The 18909-nt window shown below is 34.2% G+C and overlaps 1 protein-coding gene across 2 annotated transcripts in view; it reads left to right on the top strand.

Annotated features, from left to right (window-relative positions):
* LOC129224422 (cytokine-like nuclear factor N-PAC) overlaps positions 1-18010 on the top strand; it is a 35812-nt gene extending 17802 nt beyond the window's left edge. For both annotated transcript variants that reach the window (XM_054858869.1, XM_054858870.1), the window contains exons 4-6: positions 2635-2751; positions 8114-8397; positions 17292-18010. In XM_054858869.1, coding sequence (XP_054714844.1) covers positions 2635-2751; positions 8114-8397; positions 17292-17752 — 862 coding nt within the window. In that variant the 3' untranslated portion in view covers positions 17753-18010. The remainder of the gene's footprint in view (positions 1-2634; positions 2752-8113; positions 8398-17291) is intronic.
* The last annotated feature ends 899 nt before the right edge of the window (positions 18011-18909 follow it).

Here is an 18909-nt window from a genome sequence, read left to right as displayed (position 1 = left end):
CCAAATGAAATGGTGAAATGCCGCCCCTGCATGGGGGTGTGCACCTTTAAGCACTTTTTCAAAAATTCAATTTTGTTCTTTTTCTATTCCAATTTTTAGAACATTTTCCCGAGCAAAATTATCATAAGATGAACGACTAAATTACTAAGTTATCATAATGTGGAACAGTAACATGGGCAAGCCAATTGGCGAGAAATTCATCATGCATTATTTGTAAATATACAGTGGAACCAAAATACCTTTTAATTTTCTACTACGGACAAAGCCGTGCTGGTGCCACTAGTCATAAATACAAGCACCTGACCGAGAGATAAGAAACAACCAAATATTTTTTTTCTACTCGCATTTACTACTTTGCTTCTGTATGTACATTTAAACTATGATTTTTGTATATATTTATCCAAGAACATTCTTCATCACACTTATTTTTGCCTGTTTTACGTATCAACTAGTTAATCATGCAGAACTATTAATGCAAATTCTACAGCATAATATTCCACATAATGCGAAATGCGAATTTCATAAAGTCGAGCAAAGCTAAACCAACGCTGTTTGATACAAACAATGTAACTACCAGATGTCAAGACACAAAATTAAATATGAAAAAAAAAAAATCCAGAGGTTTTTCTTTCTCCCCAAGTTTTCCCCAAGAAAAAAAATTTTCCCCGAAGAATTCCCCTCAAAACCCATTTCCCCAGAAAGCACTAGATTTGCTCGAAATGGGGAAATTTCCCCCAATCTGGCAACACTGCACTTAAGCATCTTATCTACTTCGATGTTGTGAATGACCAAATTTGGCGACTATGTTTCTAGCTGAAATGCTGAAAGCATCCATCACCTTTCCGGCCAAAAAACGATCTCTAAATGATCTTTGCAAAGTTGTAATTATTTTTTTGTCTTTTATTTATTTTTCTTTCTTTTTGTTATTTTATAAAATTGTCTGCAGGTCGCTGAAAAATCTGCGACGCATGTCTCGCGTCTCGCAGTTTCTGCTACCGGGGCGGGGATTATGTTTCCACGGGCCCCGTAAATTAAGATTTAATATTAATATCAAAATAGGGTTTAGGTTCATTCGGTGAAAAAAATAATTTTATGATAAGATTTTATGAAATGTGAATAAGTACTTAAGTAATATAGGTGCATCACTTGGATTTAAACCTGTAAAATATTTTTCATGTTACTTATTGCTGCTGTGTTTGGTCAAAGTTATACAGAAACCAGTGTTAGAAATAAGAATTTTAATTTAGCCGTCTTGATGATGCCTAAGGTAAGTTTCTAGGTGTCAAAATGTAGGTGCCAGCTAAAATGAAGTCCAGTAGCATATTTAAATATATCACATGACAGCCTTTCTTGAGCACAAGATTTTTAATGTGATTTATGTTTTGTATTATTGCATTAATTAAGCCTTTTTTAGGTGCCAGAAAAATAGCAAAATTCAACAACCCTTGTTGTGGCAATTATCACCAAAATTGCATGAGTGCTTGTTTTCATGTAGGTTCACATTTATTCCAAATTTCATCTAAAACATAGCTTTACTTCTTGAGATATAGTGCTTGCAGTGAACAGGAAAGAACGTTCAATTGCATCACCCCCTTTTGAGCTGTTTGTGCAAAAATCGAATCCACTCTTATACCTTCTAAGGCAGCGGTCTTGAGCTGGTGGATTGTGACCCAAATCCGGAGTGCTCAAAATTACACAACTAAATTATTTTTAAATATTTTTATGTTGGAACAGTATCTTTAATCTCCAATTGTATCTTTTTTTTTTTTTGCATTTGTAAGTAATAACAGAGTGATTCAAGTGTTTAATGGTTAGTGTAGAATATGAGTTTTTTCTGGATCTCGACATTATTTTCAAAAGTATCCAGACCTTAACTAAAATTACTTGCGGACCCCTGTCCCTGCTCTGAGGTCTACCTGTTAATCTATTTTTTGAACAGTACAGCAATATTGCTGACAATTTCTTCTTTTTTATTTATTTATTTATTCCTAATGTTTCTTATTAGATCTAGGTGCATGCTCTTTTATTATTTTATCATTTTGGTAAATTTGCAGTTTCAATCGGTAAACTGGTTTTAGTTCAATATAACTTAGAAGTTCTAACAAAAATTATATCAGATATAGAAAAATTCACTTTCCATTGGTGCTAATAATTTTTGTTGTGCAGTTAAGTTTACATTACCGAAATTGCAAAAGAATTCTAATTTGGATTTTGCTTAATATCTCTGTTAGTTAAGATTTTAGAAGTACTTAACAAAACATGTTTTTTTGATCAATTACAGCACTTAAAATCTTCCCCTTTTTTCTCCCTTGAAACTTAAGCACAATCTCCAGTTTTTTACTTTTCATAAGATTGACAGGTCTGCAATTGGAGTGCCTCCTTATTCCCCAGACACTCTGAAGTTTATTATACAAACTTTCACTTGAAATGTATATTTTCATTAAGGTTTGCTAATTGTTTTCTGTATCCTATTAGTTATAATTATCCCTTTTATTTACATTAGTTTTTTCAAGTTGCATTTGCCTAAAATTGCATCTACTTGTAATGATTATGAACTATTTTCATGCTTTGATAATCGATTTAGGTCAATGTATATGTGCTTAAAGATGCTCTAATAGCTTGTTATTATTTTAGGCTTGGTAAAATGGGGCAAGGCCTGGTGAAAAATCTGCTGAGAAGTGGCCATTATGTTACTATGTGGAACCGCACCACAGAAAAATGTGATCCCTTTATTAGTGAAGGAGCAAATAGGTAAGCATTGATATTATGCTGATGTAATTATGCACTAAACTTTTTTTCTTTATTTAGGGTTTACTCTAGGGCATGAAACTGTGCAGTTCTCACAACTTTTTCTAAAATCATACTCAATAAAAATCCCTTTTCATGCTGATCCCCCTGTTCTCCAATTTTTAGTTATCCCTGAAGTCCCACTTGTCAGGGGAACTCCCCGATATTTAAAACAGATGAACCATAAAAATGGTAGGTTGGGGGACTTCTGGGTGTCATGTCATATCTAGGACTCGACCGATGCATCGGTGCCGATGGTTCAACAATTTAGCCATCGGCATCGGCAGCCGATGCTAACTTGCGGGAAACATCGGCCCATCGGCTTTAAAAACATCGGAAAACCGATGGAATTGGCCGATGTTTTCGAAGAAAAAAAAGACCTTTGCTGTTTTACTTTTTAATGCAAAGAAAAGGGAGTTATTGTTTCATATAAAATTGTTTACTTAAACTTCAGTATGAATTTCTATTTTAGTCACCCCTGAAAGAGTTTTTAATACTTCATTCAGGTACCAAATGAGTTAATTATTGCGTTGTTTCTTGCGGCTGGATGTACGTGTGTATTGCTCATAACTCAAAAATGGTAACCTGTAGAAGGTTAAAATTTCGCATGAGGGGTGTGCGTGCGTTCCAGTTGTGCACTTCCCTTTTTGTTTTCGGTCGGGTGTTCTAAAAAGCCTATTTACTCATTTTTTTTGTGGCTAGTAATTACTTATTTCAATTCAAAACTAATATAGCGTCTCAGACTGACCATCATTTGGTGATACACTCTATAACAAAGAAATCGACGCACCAAGAAGGAGTGATCCGATTGAGACGAAAATTGGTGGATAGGAAGGTAATACAGAGAATAGTAAATGATTAAATTCTTAGAACAATTGAATTATGTCAGAGTTACAGTAACAAGTACAATAAGGTATTGACCCGCCTCTAGCCTAGATACAAGTTGAAGCACGACGTGGGAAACACCGATAAAGCTCCCGGAGGTTGTCCGGTATTTCTGGCTAAATTCGCTCCAATTGTCAGACGAGGTTATCAACATTCCTTGCCAGATGCAATCGCCATCCCATCATATCCCAGACATGCTCGATGTGAGAGAGATCTGACAATCTAGCAGGCCACGAAAGAGTTTGACAAGCTTGCAGACAGTTCATAGCAACACATACCGTATGTTATCTGGCATTGTCCTACTGAAAACCAGCCGAGGGTACTGCAAGAGGAACGGCAACAAAACAAGGCTTAGGATGTCGTCGACGTACCACTGTGCAGCAAGTGTACCTCTAATTACGACCAAAGGGGGCCAGTTATCAAAGGAAATGGCACCCCAGACCATAATGCCTTGTTGAAAGCCGGCGTGGCATGCAAAAGTGAAGCCAGGATTCCTCCTCTGCCCTGGGTGTCTCCAAACACGTTTTCGATGATCGTCATGACACAGTTGGAAGCGGGCTTCGTCGCTAAAGACTATACATCCCCAGTAGGCACCATTCCAACCTGATCGAGCCATGCACCACTGTAATCTGGCTCGGCAGTGTGTAGGCGTCAGTGGCAGGTGGCGTAACGGTTGGCGCGAGCGTAGATTTCATTGTGTTAACCGTCTGTAAATGGTCATGATGGACACTGGTGTTTGGGTTGAACGTCTGATGGTTCATAGAAATGAAGAAAGCGCTGTGACAGCTGATCTGACAATCACTCTGTCATCGCTCTCTATTGCTACCCTAGGTTAACCGCTACAATCCTGACGCTGAATTCTGTCATTTTCCACCCATCTTTGCCAGCATCTTCGAATCGCCGCATCACTTCGACTCAAATGACGAGCGATTCTCCGATTTGACCAACTGGCTTCTTTCAATCAAATGATATGACCTCATTTAAACTCTGACAGTTGCTCGTAATGAGCACAAATCATGCGGCGAGGCATTTTTAAGTTGTTGAAAGGTAATCTGAATCGCAATCAAACCGAAAGTTTTAACAACTGTTGAAGAACTGCTCTTTATATACTTCTCCTGGATGCGCAGTTTTGATGCGCTGGAGATCAAACTATTTATTCATTGGGCCCCAAATTTTAATCACTTGCACATCTGGTCAAAACAATCATTTATACAAAATTTCAAAGCAATCGGATGATTGCTTCTTGATGAGTCGATTTTTTTGTTATAGAGTGTATATTGCTGAATTGGAAACCATGGAAACAAATATGAGATGGCGAAACCGGTTTTTGTATCATTTTGTTAGATTCCCGTTGAACCGATGTTTTTTTTAGAACACTTGCGTGCCCCCCCCCCCTCTCCCTCCCTATATTTCTGAAATTAAACTCTAGTTGCACTTCCGAGTTGTTTAAAACTAACACCACTCATAAAAATAGTCAAAAAAGAGAAGCATAACTTCATCCTATATAGATTGTACGCATTACAATCCAAAATTTCGGGGACAAGCTGTATAAAACTTTACCCAGAATAGTTCACATTACCGAAGCAATTCGCCTTCAAAGAGTCACCTTGAGGGACAATGTACTTCTGCCAGTGTTCATATAACTTTTGGAAACACTCCTGGAAGCCTTTTTTGCAACTACTATGAAGCAGCTTTATCTTCTCCTTCTCCTGACGGAAGAAAAAGGCGTCCACGTTGAACGTTTTCGTTGAAATTTTATTGATGAAATATAATTTAAAATATATTTGCAAAAATTTTCTGAATTAAAGTATTTATATTTTTTATAAACTCTGAAATTAACTTTGGGTGTCATCTACTTGATGGGTGTCACCCGAGGCAAACCACCCCTCTCAAGAACTTGGATTTAGGAAAAAAGCTTTTTTTCTCTGAAGTTACAGCTTTCAAAAATTGAAAGCACACGATTTGATCAATATCTATTTGTAAAACATTAAAGGGGGACAAATTACAGATAATCCTTTTCAAATTTTTTAAAAGGGATTTTTAAGTCATCTCACTTTTTAACTCGTAACTATTGGAAAATTTGATTTTTAAATTTGAATTTCTAACGTATGCGTCTTGGGTTTAAAATAAAAAATAAAATGCGAAATTTTCATAAAAAGGAATTAATATATCAATCTCTGTTTAGAGGTTTTCCTCCTTCCCCTAAAGGGAGAAAGGGAGTGGAAAAAATACAATTAGAAAAATTTTTTAAAAATCCGGAGTTGGGCGTTTAGAAATCCAGGAGTCGGCCATTTTCCTTCCGACTCCGCAGCCCTGGTGTACTGCCATCTTGGGAATGACCAAATATGGCGGCTATGACAAAAATTAAGAAATAATTTTTTGAATTTGTAGTATGAAAATAATTTAAAAATAATAAATCTTCGTGAAACTACAATTCAGTTGAAAAAGTTTTTAGCACATTTGCATCCAAGGCAATGAGGATAAGATTAAGTTTTAAGAACAAAATTTTTTCATTTCTTAAAAAAATTATATTTGAAATAAAATTTAAAAAAACCCTGTGACCCACTTCCAACAATCAACTCTAATTTGAATTCTGAAACTTTGAATTCAAATTATGTTTTTCGCAATCACGAGTTGCGATAATACCCTACTCATTAGAGTTATTGTTTCTAGAAACGGCTCCCCCCCTCTCAAGCATGTCCCTCCTCCTAAGTGGTAATTGTGTATATGTGTAAAAGCGCGTGCATAGGCGAGTGTGTATGAACATGTGTGTGTGACATGGATGCCACCGTCCAGCAGAAGTGGATTCTGGAGGACTGCTCAGGACGAGAGGAGCCGCGCTGGTGGGTGGTGGTGCTGCTGGTCCAAGCTGAAAAAGGAACCACAACATCAAGGACTGTCAAATGAGAACAATAAGCAATCGTGATTGCTCAAAAAAAAAAAAAAAAGTCGCAACACATTTTGTGTTGTTTTCATTAGTTTTCAGTTAAAGAAAACATTCAATTCTGCTTTGTTTTTGGAAACTTAGGCATTTAAGCATCGTGTCTACTTCCAGCTTATGAATGACCAAAAATGGCGAGTATGTTTCATTCGTAGCTGAAAAGACTTTTCAATTAAAAAACGATTTTCCCAATTGACCCTACCATCCGCAAGCTTGTGCTTTAGATGCAGGAAAATGTTCTGCTCCCGTTAAATTTGTGCATAATTCCTGTTCACCCTAGGAATTTTTTTCTTTGGAACTATTGAGGAGCAAAAATGGCGTCCGCGAACCTTTTTTTTGGGGGGGGGGCGCTTTTTTTATTTTATTGCCAGCGTCATTTTGCTTCAAAACTTTTACATTTTTTTTTCAGGAAACATCGATAAAAACGAAGATTAGAACTCAAGGTACAAAATTCCCTCGGGAAAAAAAGTTTTGGGGCAAAATTTGAAATTTCCCTGTGTTTTTTTAAATATGTCATTTTCCCTGATAATTCCAGGTTTTCCCGGAGCATACGAACCCTGTAAATTAATAACCGTATTATCCGCGGGCGGCCTATAATCTGCAGTTTCTAAAATGAGCCTGAATAAAAAAAAAACTTCGTATAATCCGAGGCCGTGAAAAATACGATGTAAAAAAATAAAGTTTGAATTTAATATGCCATTTGAGCAACTAAACTAAAAACGTGCAAAGGTAATTACTTTGAAGGCATAATCAAAATTAATCTGAAATATAATCTAAAATATAATGATTTCTTCTTGAAATCAAGATTATAGTACTTGAAAAACAGTCAAGACAAAGGAGCAAACGCTCTAATCTTGTGCAAATGGCTTCCTAATTCACTGTATTCCTGCTTATTTTACATGGCCTGAATCGCGTAAGAGGAACATTCAAGCAACGTAAAATAACCAACATACAAGCAGGCATTGAAAAACAACATGCAAGCTTTGTAAAATAAACAACATTCAGTCGGAGTGCGGTCTTTATCTGTGAATCGTACTGATGCATCTGTGGAGTGGTGTGGAATTCTTTTCTTAGGATCTAAAATAAAAATAACCCCCCCAAAAAGTTGGCCACTGTAGAAATTTTTTGGGGTCGACAATTAATTTTGAAAACTGAGTCACCACGTGACGAGTGGAGACCGTAAACTTGACCTTTACAATGAGGGTGTTTTCTTTTTTTTTTTTTTTTGGTTGCTGGATTTTTTAGGAAACTGCTGGATTTTAAAAAAATGAAATGTTGGATTATATTTGTTTTTAAAAGTTTGCTTTAGGTTTGAAAAACCAAGTTGTAGTTTCAGTTGGCGTGAAATGACACTATTGAAAAATTTTCACTTATTTAAGTTTCACTTTCTCAAATTCATACAAGCCATGTATTATGCAACTTTGATGAAAAACTGAATTTAAAAAAAAACATGCTTCATTTATAGTTAAATTTATTTTTCTTAATAATGTTTATAAATAGGGCACTAACACCTGCTGATGTTGTGGCATGGTCTGATGTCACATTCTGCTGTGTTTCTGACTCAGAGGCATGCAAGTTGGTTGTTTTCGGGCGTTCGGGTGTTCTGGAGGGTTTAGAGAGATGCGGTGGCCAAAGAGGTTATGTTGAAATGACAAGCATTGATGCAGAAACTTCTCATGAAATTTCCGAAGCCATCACTGGTAAAGGAGGGACTTTTTTGGAGGCTCACATCAATGGATCCATTATGAATGCCGAGGAGGGAACACTTTTCATATTGGTGGCAGGTTAGTTCTTATTTTCTAAGTTAGTAACTGATTCAAAGTTGACATTTAAACCTTTTTGAGTGCCTGTATAGTATGGTTGCAGAGTTGCCAATTTGTAGGATTTTCCATGCAATGTGCAAATTTTTATTTCATTGTTTGACTGCTCATTTTGAATTGATTTTGAATATTTCATGATGAATGCTAGTCAACCGTAAAGAAGAATTATAATTTCTGCATTTTAATACTACATTTTTGATCGTTTTTAACAGCTGAGCTGAAAAGAAATGGCACCACAAGCACATATCTATTTGTGCTAAATCTGATACATATTTTCTCTAAGTTTAAAGTCCTGCATAAAAATTATTACCTTTGTGTAATTTAAGAGCTTTAGTATTGTGACTTTTGAGTCATTTCATGGTGGCTGATGTCACAATTTTACTCTATTTTTAACTTATACATTCAGCACTGTCTTAATTTTATTTTTTCTGAAATGGATTTAAAATATCATGATATGGTAAAATACCATGATATCATCACTGTCCCCGCACTTGTTTTCAAACAAGAGGAAATCTTTTTTGTGTGAAATGAAGGGGAATAAAGAAATGATGGATGTTACTCAGAAGGAACATTTAGGAAATTGGCTAATTTGAAATTCTCTTCAAACTAATAAAGTAAAATCTAATAAGGTTTCTTCCCCTAAAAATAGAGATTTTAGAGTTAATGAAAACACTTCGTTTTATTTAAAAAACTTAAAAAGCGAAAGTATAGAAAACTTTTAATACCATGACTGATGTTAAAGATTTTCTGACTGATGTTACATTTACAATAAATTGCTGCGATTATAAATTACTTCTCCTTAAAAAAAATATTAGCTTATGTTTTGTTCAAAAGTTATTTTTAATATATTTTATGAAATAAAAAGTCCTTGTGCATCTACTACATCTAGTGCTTTAAGTATTTTATTACTTTTTCATGTGAATAATGAATTTCATCCACATCATGAGGCTATTTTCAATGTTTTCCTGCTTGAATCTTGACACTTATTAAATACTCCTGGTTTTAAATAGCTCTAAAATCTCGTGATAGAATTGTACATCATATTCTACAAGAACCCCTTCTCCAGTTGTGGCAAACAATTTCCCTCCGTTACCTTAAAAAAGTAATGTTGCTAAATATCTATTACAGCTTCTGAATTAGAAATAAGTATCACTCAAATTCATCCTTTTATATATATATATATATATATATATATATATATATATATATATATATATATATATATATATATATACAGGGTTTGTACAAATCATGGAAATCCTGGAAAGTCATGAGAATTTTAAATTAGAAATTTATTTAGAGTCATGGAAAAATGTCCTGGGCAAAGAGAAAGTAACAGTAGCTAAAAGAGCTTGAGAAATCTTTAGTGATTTAACATTATTGCACATTAAAGCTATTAAAAGCAGCCACTCATCTTTTTTTTGCAATGTGCTTCAGGGTTGTTTGGTTTAAACCAAGTGGTTTTTAAAATTAAAAAAAACGTGGGTTTTTTTTTTTTTCCTAAAATGTTTTTTTTTTTTTTTTGAAAAGCTTCAACATTTTCCCCATAATGTTTTCATACAGTTTACATATTATTACAAAGAGTAAAATCTAATTAATGCAAAGTAACTAGCAATGCTTTATAGATAAATTACAAATTTAAGAAATCAATGCAGCTTTCCTATTAGGTACATAAATATATAAGACAGACCAACTAAGTTTTTCTAAAATTACATGGAGAAAAAATCCATGTAGCTCTTTTTTTATTTGTTCAATTATTATTCTTCAGTCTTTTGCATTTCAAAATAGTCCAAAAAGCATATTTCTACCAAAACTTCATATACTACCTAATATGCTAGATTGCTTAAGATTTATTGAGATAGATTATGTAGTATTGAAGCAATGCATAGTGTACAAATTTCTAAGTTTTTAATACATAAATTCAACTATTGAGCAATTCCACATAGCTCACGTTACCATTTGATGAAGTTTTGCAAAAATTAATGGCATATATTTTAAAGAGATACCGTACCTGACTTAAAGTTCTTTACAATCATCTGAGATACAGTAAGAAGCTAAGGATGCCAATATTTTTAATTTTAATGCAAACAGATGATATTTAACAGGGTTCGTACAAGTCATGGAAATCCTGGAAAGTCATGGGAAAAAAATAAACGAATTTCAGAAATGGAAGAGTCATGGTAAATTGAAATTTTCATTGAAAGTCATAGAAAGTTATTTCAAGTCATGGAAAAATGTCCTGGACAAAGTAAGTAACAGTAACTAAAAGAGCATTAAAAATCTTCAGTGATTTAGCAGTACAGCACATAAAAGCTATTAAAAGTGTAAAATTGAACGATCCCAAAATCAAATCTGAATTTTGAAATCCTATTGCATCCACTTCTGTCGCAGCTACTTGCCTTTTTTTGCAATGTGATTTTACTGCTTGGACATCATCACTTCTTAGTTTTGCCATGCCCACTCAAAAAAAGCAATTCAATTACATCCGAGTTTGATTCCATCACTCGTAAGAACTATATTATCAAATTTATCAGAGTTTATCTTAATTTTTGATGGTTTTAGAAAATAAAGATCTTCACTCAGGCGATAGAATACAGAAAAAGAGGAATTCTAACACTCTAAAACCGTAGTGCCCAGCATATACATACAGCCCGCAAAAAACTAATCCATGCAATCCACTGCTGCCCTCAATGTTAGGATTCAAACATGTTCTGGAATTTCTGAACCTATTAATTTATATGCATTTGAAAATGTGTAAATAAGTAAACAAAACAAGTATACTTTTGAATCAGAAGATTGATTCATTACTGAATGGTTTTTTTCAAAAAAGATGTGGTGAAAGATCTGGTTTAGAAACATGAAGAACTAAAGTATGTGGTTTTACTTTAATGAACCAAAATACTGTCAAGTTACGTGCTTGATTACGTGGATGATTAAATGCTCTGTTGACACTGAAAGGCAACTTTTGAAGCAAATTTATTGAAACATATTGATGACTCATTCAACATTTGTCCCATTCAATATCATTCTGCCTGTTTATAAAAAAAAAGTTAGACATTTAAGCATCATCATATTCGTTTCACTGCATTTTTACTTTACTTAAATTTATATGATGAAGACAAATAAAAATAGTTTAGGTTTTTAAGTGTACACTTACATGTTTTCCATTACGAGTAAGTGCTTCAATGAAGCTGTGGCGTTTGTAGACGTTTTGCTAATGCTCATTTCCAAAAATTAGCAAGTTTGAGAAGTGCTATTCTCTTCGTGTAACAAGGTCATGAAATTTTTCATTGAAGTCATGAAAAAGTCTTGGAAAAGTCATGGAATTTTTTCATCCAATTAAAGTATGAACCCTGATTTAAACCAGAATTTGGCTCCGTGACTCACGTTACAAAAAAGTTTTGTGGATTACTAAAAACTTAAAATTTCTGCTCTTTCAGAATAAAAATATCCAAAAAAAAAAGTATTTCATGAAACAAAATACCTTTCTAAGTTTTGATGTATACAAAAGTTTCATTTATTCTGCAGTTGTTGATTGTGTTAACCAATATTTTGAGTGTGACTCACGTTATACTGTTTCGTGACTCGCGTTACTTTTTCCAATTAAGTATTTGATGTTCAGGTATTACTGATTTCAAAACATCTTTTTTTGTAAATTTTGATGCAATTTCACTTGATTTCAATGTAAGTTAATGCTTAATTGCCTGTTTTAATAAGTAAACAAATTTTAAAAAATTAATTTTGAATTAAAAGTTACTAAACGTTAAAGTATGTTAAGGCTAATAAAAATCACTTAAATAAAAAAAAGTTATTCTGTAGGAAGAGCAGTAGTACAAATGTGAAATATCATCTTGAATTTAGAAAAAGTTGAGATTCTAGTGTATGAATCAGTTCATAGGCTAAAATATTTTTTCCTTGTTTTCATGCCATTTCAGTATTTTTCTGTTGTTTGCATGTAGTGATTTCAAATTCAGTGTTGATCTTGATACAACTGGCAACTTAAACAGGTTACAATACATCAACAATTATTACATTCCAGATAATTCTAGTCATCACATTTAATATTGAGCAATGGTTGTAGTCAAGGCCGTAGCCAGGAATTTTTTTCGAGGGGGGGGGGACATGGTCAGACGCAGGGGGGGATAGGGTTCAAAGTTGCATTTATTTGGAATTTGCAGAATCAAACTAAAAGTAATAAAAAATTAGTTTAAAATAACTTTTTTTATTAACTTATTATAAAGCCATGCGATGAGAAATTTTAGAAAACTTTTCTGCTACTTTTTCGGGACAAACGGGAATATCCCGAAATACACTTAATAAAGTGAGCCCCGTCAAACGCTCTTCTTTCGTCGCATTTCTCGTAGCTATAGTTGCATTTAAAATGCTTGTTTTAAATGAATGCATTGATAATTCTTCCACCAAAAATATACTTGAAATACCCCCAAAAATATATCTACTGATCAACTACATACCTGATTTTACTTTTAAATATGTATGAACGTGAAATTTATCATTACTCAACTATATATGCGTTATCCTAAAAAATGAAATATAGCTTGAAAAGCTATGTTGACAATGAGTAAAGAGTCAGCATTTACCAAACGCACAAAGCGATGATACCAAATGCTAAAAAGCTATTTTTAGGGGGTGTTTAGGCAGTGAAATCAATGAAACATTCAACCCACCACGAAACTTGATGGTCCATCAAAGGACAGAGGGGACCCCAATCCCCCTCTACTTTTGAAAGAGAAAATGGAAGATGAACCAGTCTAAGACATTCCCTATTTCAAACAATGACCCCTGTCCACTGCGCATTTTTTGTGCGGGGAGGGGGGAAGTCAGAGAAGGGGTCTGACTGAAAGGAAGAAGTAACAAGGTCAAGGTGAAGGGGAAACGTTTTGATTAAAGGATTCAGAGTCTTGGTTGTTTCTTTTCTTTTTTCTTTTCAATGGAGAAGGAAAAACTAAAAAAAGGGAAGGACTAAAAAGTTTGTGTCCTAGAATTTCGTGGGGGGGGGGGGGGGATTTGTCCCGACGGGTCCCCACCCTGTCTACGTCCCTGGTTATAGTAATTGTTGGCTGTTAAGTAGTCTTCTTCAAAGAGTTTACTTTTCTCAATTACAACTAATGAAGAATGAATTTTAAACAGCTCAAATAGGAATAAATGAGGTGTCAAGCTTGCTTCTTCAAGTTTTAACATCCTACATCTTTTCTCAATTAAACTAATTTGGTTAAACCATTCTTTTCATAAAATTCTTAAACTAAGCTAGATTTTGTTGGGATAAAGAATTTTCTTTGGATGAGTTTTTCTGGGCACTGAAACATTCTTCTGAAACCCATATTGCATTTACTGCTGAATAACATTCTCGCAACTACAGCTTTGCGATGAGGCTAGTTGAACAAATTTTGCTTTGCTTTGGCCTGTGCATTTCCTTGTGTACTTGTTGAGGCGATTTTAAAGAACTCTGAATTAAGCCATTTTTTTTCCCTTGAAAGTTTTCTTCCTTTACTTTTCAACTCATCTTCATTTGCTCGCTGTAACTTCTTTAGTGTTTTTCATTTTTCCTCTTCCTATAGCTCATTCCTTCAGAGGAAATGTTTCTGTTAACATAATTAAGATCTTTTCGGCACCTTTTCTGACATTCTGCTGTTACTGATGCCTTAGTTTAAAAACTTATTTTTTATTGTCAGAAAAAGCCCTTTAGAACTACAGAAGATAAAAATGTTGATGTGTAACATATTAGAAATCTGAGGGCCAAAAAATTGACTCTTGCAATAATTAAAACATTATAAAACAATTGACTAAATGAATTTATGCCATTAAATTAATGTTAGTAGGCGTGTGTGTAAATGCTAACCTCCTATTAGCTCCTAGAATACGGATACATTATATACCATTAAGAAGTCAATGTTATCTTGTATTGGCTGTGACCCACATTTTGCGTGACTCGCATTACAAGATAAATATGCTTATTTTCAAAATAGAAAATGAAAAAAAAAAAAAATTTGCTACACATTTATTTTTTTAGTTACATAAATGAGTAAAAGAAACAGTTGAATTGTTTTAATTTATAAGCTATGATATTTATAAAAATTTAAAAAATTACTTTTTCGTGACTCACGTTACATAGAATTCAATGATTTAACAATCAACTTTTTTCAAATATTTTAAGGAGAAATTTTAAAACATACTGCAATAATTATTGTCTTCTTATGGAATGAATCTTTTAGAAAAATTGTAATTATTTAGCAGAAACAGGCTAAAACAAAAATAATATGCTCATTTAAAATTGATTCTAGCAGAGAGAAAATTCACCCAAATATGAGGTCCTAAAACAAGCTCTCTTACGAACAAAAAATGGTACACTTGGAGTTACCTGATACTAACTTGTAAACTTCAGTTTATACAGAGAACATGCGAAAAAAGTTAGATCATTTTTTTCAAGATTTTTTTAACACCTAGTTCTTATGTTTTGTGGAATTGCCCTGTTTCTAAATATTTAATGGATGAATATTAACCTGTTTGGGACAAACAACGCAAGTTTGCGTCAGCGGCAGCTGCTCGTCCCATCCGAATCACACTTACCTTCGTTGGGGCAAATGTTACTCAAGAATCCGAACTATGCTCATGTACGGCTTGGTTTTGGAACGAAATTTTTATTATTAGATAGCATCACTTTTCCATGTTATGTCCAAATGATTGGTCTCAAACATTAGTAGTTATCATAGACTAAGAATAAGAGTAGACCGAGCTTTTCCAGACTTGCTGATGAAAAAATTGGTTCATGGATACATCATGTGACTGGTGGGAGACTTGGCCAAAACATTGCCTCATGGTTGCTAGATGGCAAGATTATCTATAGTTTGGCACTCGACATGTATTTTAAGACGTAATGTGTTTTCATTATAATTTTTTTTCCAGGTGCAGAAATTGAACTGTTTTTCTTTTAGTTATGCATTATTTTAACATTAGTAATTAGTTTTTGATCACAGTTTTCAGTAACTTTTATTTCATTTGGAATTGCTACGTCAGCGTTGGCATAAACGTTTGCGTTAACGCAAAAATGTATTAATCGGTATCTTAAATTGAAATTGTAGGCAAAAAATCTTACTGTTTGGCGATTCTTTTTGGGCGCTTGCATCTTTAATTGCTTATAGAGTTATTGAAATTGAATAAAGGAAATGCACGATACTATCTAAACAAAAAACTCACTATATTAACAAAATATTTACAATTTAGAATAACAAATTTACAAATCGGACGCCCTAAAAGATAATTCTTCCGTGTTCCATCAATTCTATTTATTTTATTTCTCACCGTCGTTGATCGTCTGCTACGATCAACGCCCGCTGTTGCTAGGATATCCACCAGTCACATGGTTTGGTTTATGAGCAGCAAAAGGGTTGGCATAGCTCGGTCTATTCTTATTATTAGTCTATGGTAGTTATCTTTCTGACTTCAGAATGCGGTCCGTCAAGTGTCTGTGATTCATTGGATTTCATGAAAGAAAATATAAACATGTGCTAGCAAGTGAAAAGGGAAAAATATACTCATTTTGAAGTGGTTGATTCTAGTTTCAGTTCCATTTTAAAATGTGATTCCATGTTAGATATTCTAGCAAGGGGTTTTACTTTTAGAATCACTTGTGTAGACATAGTGAGCATGTTATCTTTCCGAGGAGGAAATGTCTAAATTTATGACTGATCCATCTATGGATCTTTCGGGCGACAGTGAAACAACTATAAATTATTTGGTGCATGCTGTAGTTACTTTCCATAATCATATGCTGAAAAAGAAAGCAAGGAACCTAGATGGAGATGTGTAGTTTACTCAAAGCATCGAATTTAATGTATCGCAATCCCAGCAAATTTCCTTGTTCATTACATAGAAAAATTGTTTCTATATATGGAAAAAATCTCTATATATCGAGAGAAAAAAAATCAAGACATTCGCGGATTTTTTTTTTCACTTAGACTGTTTGTCTCAGGAAAAATGGTTCGGGGGAATATTATGTTCACTAAAGGTTGCTACGAAACTCACAAGGAATTTGGGGTTAAGGGTGTGTAGGTAGGTCATTGTTCCATTCTGGAGCTCTAAATTCCCTCAAGTTTATTTCAAATCTTAGTTGCAACCAGTAATACAGTAAAATCAGTTTCAAGTTATCCCTACTGTGTGTTGATTATCATTCCTAGTCTTTTTAGCTTCAGTGAAAATCATTCAAGTTAAGTAGATTGATTTTTTACTTTTCTCTCAATTACATTGCCTGCTATTATGAGAAATCGGAAAGCCGTAATAAAAGTACTGAAACTTAGTGGCAACTTTCACTCAAAAACATAATACAGCATTGCAGTTGGTTTTTTAGAAAATTATGCAGTGCTCAGTAAGTGTTTCACATTCATTTTTTTAGTTATTAACTTTCATTTAGTCCGATGCTCGTGTAAATTAGAAATCTGGTTTCACACGAAAATTAGCTTTAATTTTAATGTTTTAGGAGATTTTCGTGACAAACTAAGATTGTTTCTATGTATCGAAATTTCTACATATCAAATTTTTTCCACCAATTTGCTACTTCGATGTATGGAGGTCGAACTGTATTTTCTAAAATCCCAATCAACATCCATTTGTAGGCAGCTCCAACTACTCAGCCGGTCCCACTAACATTATAGCTATATTGAGCAATCTCCCCTTTTATATTTTCATACTGTGAACTCTAGATTTTATTCACACTCAATATTGATTATTCGCATGTTTTTTTATAATCTTCAACTTTGATTGTATGATTTTATCAGTTCTTTTTCTTGTGCATTCTGGCCATTTATTGCAGAGAGACTCTAAAAATGTCATGTATATATTTTCAGGAAACAGGAGCCTCTTTGCAAACTGCTCATCATGTTTCAAAGCTATCAGCAAAAATGCCTACTATATTGGTCCTAAAGTAGGCACCGGGGCCCAAATGAACCTGATTTTAAAAATGCTTCACGGAATTTTTTATGCTGCTCTTGGAGAAGCTATGGCACTAACTGATCGATTGAAACTTTCTCAAAATGACCTGACAGAAGTTCTGGAGCTGAGTTCCTTGAACTGTCCTGGTTTAAATGAAAAATGTCAAGCTATTGTCCTCAAAGATTTTTCAACACGTACTACGTTACAGCATTTGCAGAAAGATATGAACATGGCGATAGCTATGAGTGATCAGTGTGATCAACCTACACCTTTGGCGAGTGGTGCAAATGAGATGTTCAAACTCGCTAAGCTCTTAAAACATGCCGAAAGTGATGTTAGTGCTGTTTATCAAGCTTCCAGGTACTGGATGCAGTGATACCTCTCATATAAAAATGTTGCATTTATTGTAGTGACCAAACTTCAAATATGTGCAGTTAATAAATGAAACCATTTTGAATAAGTGGTGGATAATCACGAAAGTCCTGTGTTTAAAAAATTTTGGAAGTTGTAAGAGAATCATTGTTTTCTCACATATGTTTGTGTGTGGTTTATATATCATTGTTGAAGAAGAAATGTTACAGTTCTAATGAAATTCTGTGCGTTAATTCCATGGTTCATTAAAAGTTTAATGTGCTTTCAATGTGTTTTTTATTTCAGTTTTTGTGTAGTAGATTTGTTCTTAGCTTGGTCTTAAAAATTCAGGTATGGCACTTAAAATGTGATCGAAAGTGCAGGAGTTTTGAATTATATCAGGCATGCAATTTTGTGAAAAGTTATTGTCTGTTCCAGAAATCCCATTTAGTCTCAAAAAAAAAAAAGAAGGATGAAATGAAAAACGAAACTGTGTAAATTTTTTGTGTAAGTGCAAACTTGGTAGTTTACCGGGGGTCTTTTTAGAGGCGGGGGGGGGGGGGGTATTTTTCTCTTTTTGGAGGGAATCTCACCGCTGGAGGAGATATTTAGGGGGGGGGGCATTGGACACCCTGAGTTCAAACACTTTTTCTTTCTCTTTATTTGTCTATTTTTAGTATCTATTTAATTTCATCTTTTTCTCACTTTTCAATTATCAGTTCAGGGGTCTCCAACCTTTTTTACTCGAGTGCCGCATTGTGAATTTTTGAAGGCGAAGCAGGCCAGCAGTCCAACAACATTGGTACAAATGGTTTTGTCAGTGTTTGTACCCCCCCCCCCCCCCCCACAACTTTTTTTTTTTTGAATAAGTGCATGGGTGCTGCCAGCATTCACGTTAAGGAGGGGCAAACCAGGGCTCAACAAGATGGGGTTTTTTTTCGCTGCCTCCTCATGCCAAAACATAGATATCAAAAGTTATAAGTACTCAAAAGTTTAGACTTAGTTCTTTAAATTAGAAGAAGGACAGAGATAGGTGGATCAAGTGATGTCTCCCAAAAAAATTTCCGAATTGAAGCCTTAAAAACGCAGTTTTAGTCGATCTTTGCAGGTGTTAGAGTTGGTCAGAGGACCAGTTTCAGACTTCACCTAAAGAGAAAATTTCAAAATTCATATAAAACTTCC

The sequence above is a fragment of the Uloborus diversus genome, chromosome 6, assembly GCF_026930045.1.
Source record: "Uloborus diversus isolate 005 chromosome 6, Udiv.v.3.1, whole genome shotgun sequence".
Lineage (NCBI taxonomy): Eukaryota > Metazoa > Arthropoda > Arachnida > Araneae > Uloboridae > Uloborus > Uloborus diversus.
This window is presented reverse-complemented; position numbering and strand designations above follow the sequence as displayed.